The sequence below is a fragment of the Aureococcus anophagefferens genome (genome assembly GCF_000186865.1).
Source record: "Aureococcus anophagefferens unplaced genomic scaffold AURANscaffold_7, whole genome shotgun sequence".
NCBI classification, from domain to species: domain Eukaryota; class Pelagophyceae; order Pelagomonadales; family Pelagomonadaceae; genus Aureococcus; species Aureococcus anophagefferens.
This window is the reverse complement of record NW_008705567.1, coordinates 420119-422131: the sequence shown is the minus strand read 5'-3', so window position 1 is coordinate 422131 and position 2013 is coordinate 420119. Positions and strand designations below refer to the sequence as shown.

Below are 2013 nucleotides of genomic sequence, written 5' to 3'. Positions count from 1 at the left end.
GCCGCCGCCGCCGTCGGCCGTCGAGGCGTGGTCCGCGTCGACCGACGACCGCCTCGCGGCGCTCGAGGCGCGGCTCCGCGCGTCGCCCGGCGCGCCGCCGCCGGCGCCGGCGCCCACGCCGGCGCCGAAGCCGCGGCCGGCGCCGGCGGCGGCCAAGGTCGGCTTCTCCTACGGGTTCGCGGCGCCGCCGGCCGCGCTCGCGGCGGCGCCGGGCGCCGCGGCGGGCTTCAAGTACGTGCCCATGCCGGGCGCGGCGGCGAAGCGCGTGCCGCGCAAGCCGCGGCCCGCCGGCGGGCCCGCGCTCATGCTCCCGACGCAGCTCCTGGGCAAGGCGCCCGCCGCGGCGTTCGCGAAGCCGCCGCCGGAGGCCGCGGGCCCGGAGGCCGAGACGCCCGCGGCGGCGCCCGCGCCGGACGCGGCGCCGGCGCCCGAGGACGCGACGAAGACCCTCGACGAGTACGAGAAGCCCACGGTCGACGTCGCGATGCCGACGCCGCGCGGCGCCGTCGACCTCGCGCCGCCGCCGGCCCCGGCGGAGCCCGAGGCCGCCGCGCCCAAGAAGAAGCTCTCGGTCTTCGACCGCGCCCGCGCCGCCATGCGCGGCAAGGAGGGCAACTAGCGCGCGCGCGGCGGTCGCACGGGCGCGCGCTCGTTAGCACACTCGCCGACCGCGTGCGCCGTGCGCGGGTGCGTACGGACACGGGCGGCGCGGCGCCGCGACGCACGTTGCGATCGAGCGCGTGCCGCCTCTCGCGCCGTTCGCGCCGTCGAGCGCTGCCCGCGTCCGCGCCGTTCCGCACCGTCGAGCGCTGCGCCGCGTCCGCAGCAATGGGCTGGCTCACGTGCGGCCGCGCGCGCGACGTCGTCGCCGACGCGAAATGCCTCGACGAGCTCTTCGAGGAGCCGCGATCGTTGGCCGCGGCGCCGACGGACGTGACCCTCGAGATCGAGGAGACGGCGGCGCCGCCGCCGGAGGCGGAGGAGGCGCGGGAGGCGGGCATGGTCGTCGCCGTGCGCCTGCGGCCCTGCGACGGCGACGCGGCCACCGCGGTCGACGGCGACGACGTGACCGTCTCGGGCCGCGCGTTCGGTCCCTTCGACGCGACGCTCGGCCCCGGCGGCGACCAGGCCGCGGCCTTCGCCGCCGTCGGCGCGGGCGTCGTCGCGCGCGTGCTCGAGGGCTTCCACGGCTGCGTCATGGCCTACGGCGCGACGGGCAGCGGCAAGACGCACTCCGTCTGCGCGGGCCGCGACGGCCTCCTCGCGCGGGCCTGCGCCGCGCTCTTCGGCGGCCTCGGCGGCGCGCCGGCCACGGTCGCGGCGACGTGCGTCGAGCTCTACCTCGACGGCATCCGCGACCTGCTCGCGGCGCCGGACGACGAGAACCGGGCCGCGGCGCTGAGCCCCGCGCGGGGCAACTCGCCGGCGCCGGCGCCGCGCAAGGCCGCGGCGCCGCGGCGGCCCGCGATCCGCGAGGACCCGGCGCGCGGCGTCTTCCTCGAGGGCGTCGAGCGCCGGGCGGTCGCGACCGCGGACGACGCGCTGCGGCTCTTCCGGGCCGGCGCGCGGCGCCGCGCCGCGCGGTCCACGGCGAAGAACGGCGCGAGCAGCCGGTCGCACGCCGTCTACACGCTCGAACTGTCGCGCGACGTCGGCGGCGCGACGGTCGCGTCGAAGCTCCACGTCGTCGACCTCGCCGGGTCCGAGCGCCTCGACGAGTCCCGGGCGAGCGGCGCGGGCGCGCGCGAGGCCGCGCGGATCAACGCGTCGCTCTCCGCGCTCGGCAACGTCGTCGCGGCCCTCGAGAAGCGCCGCGCGCACGTGCCCTACCGCGACTCGAACCTCACGCGGCTCCTCCAGGACTCGCTCGGCGGCAGCTCCTACACGGCCGTGCTCTGCTGCGTCCACCCCGGCGCCGGCGAGGCCGCGAACGCGACGGCGGCGCTCCGCTTCGCGTCGCGCCTCCGGAGCGTGACGACGAAGCCCCGGAAGAACGTCGACCCCAAGGACGCG

General features: G+C 79.8%; 1 protein-coding gene across 1 annotated transcript; it reads left to right on the top strand.

Moving 5' to 3' along the window:
* Window positions 1–1158: 1158 nt before the first annotated feature.
* On the top strand, window positions 1159–2013 carry AURANDRAFT_5071 (hypothetical protein; the record flags this gene model as incomplete). Its single annotated transcript, XM_009037739.1, has 1 exon — window positions 1159–2013. A coding segment is annotated over one exon (855 nt), but the record flags the coding sequence as incomplete, so codon positions are not given.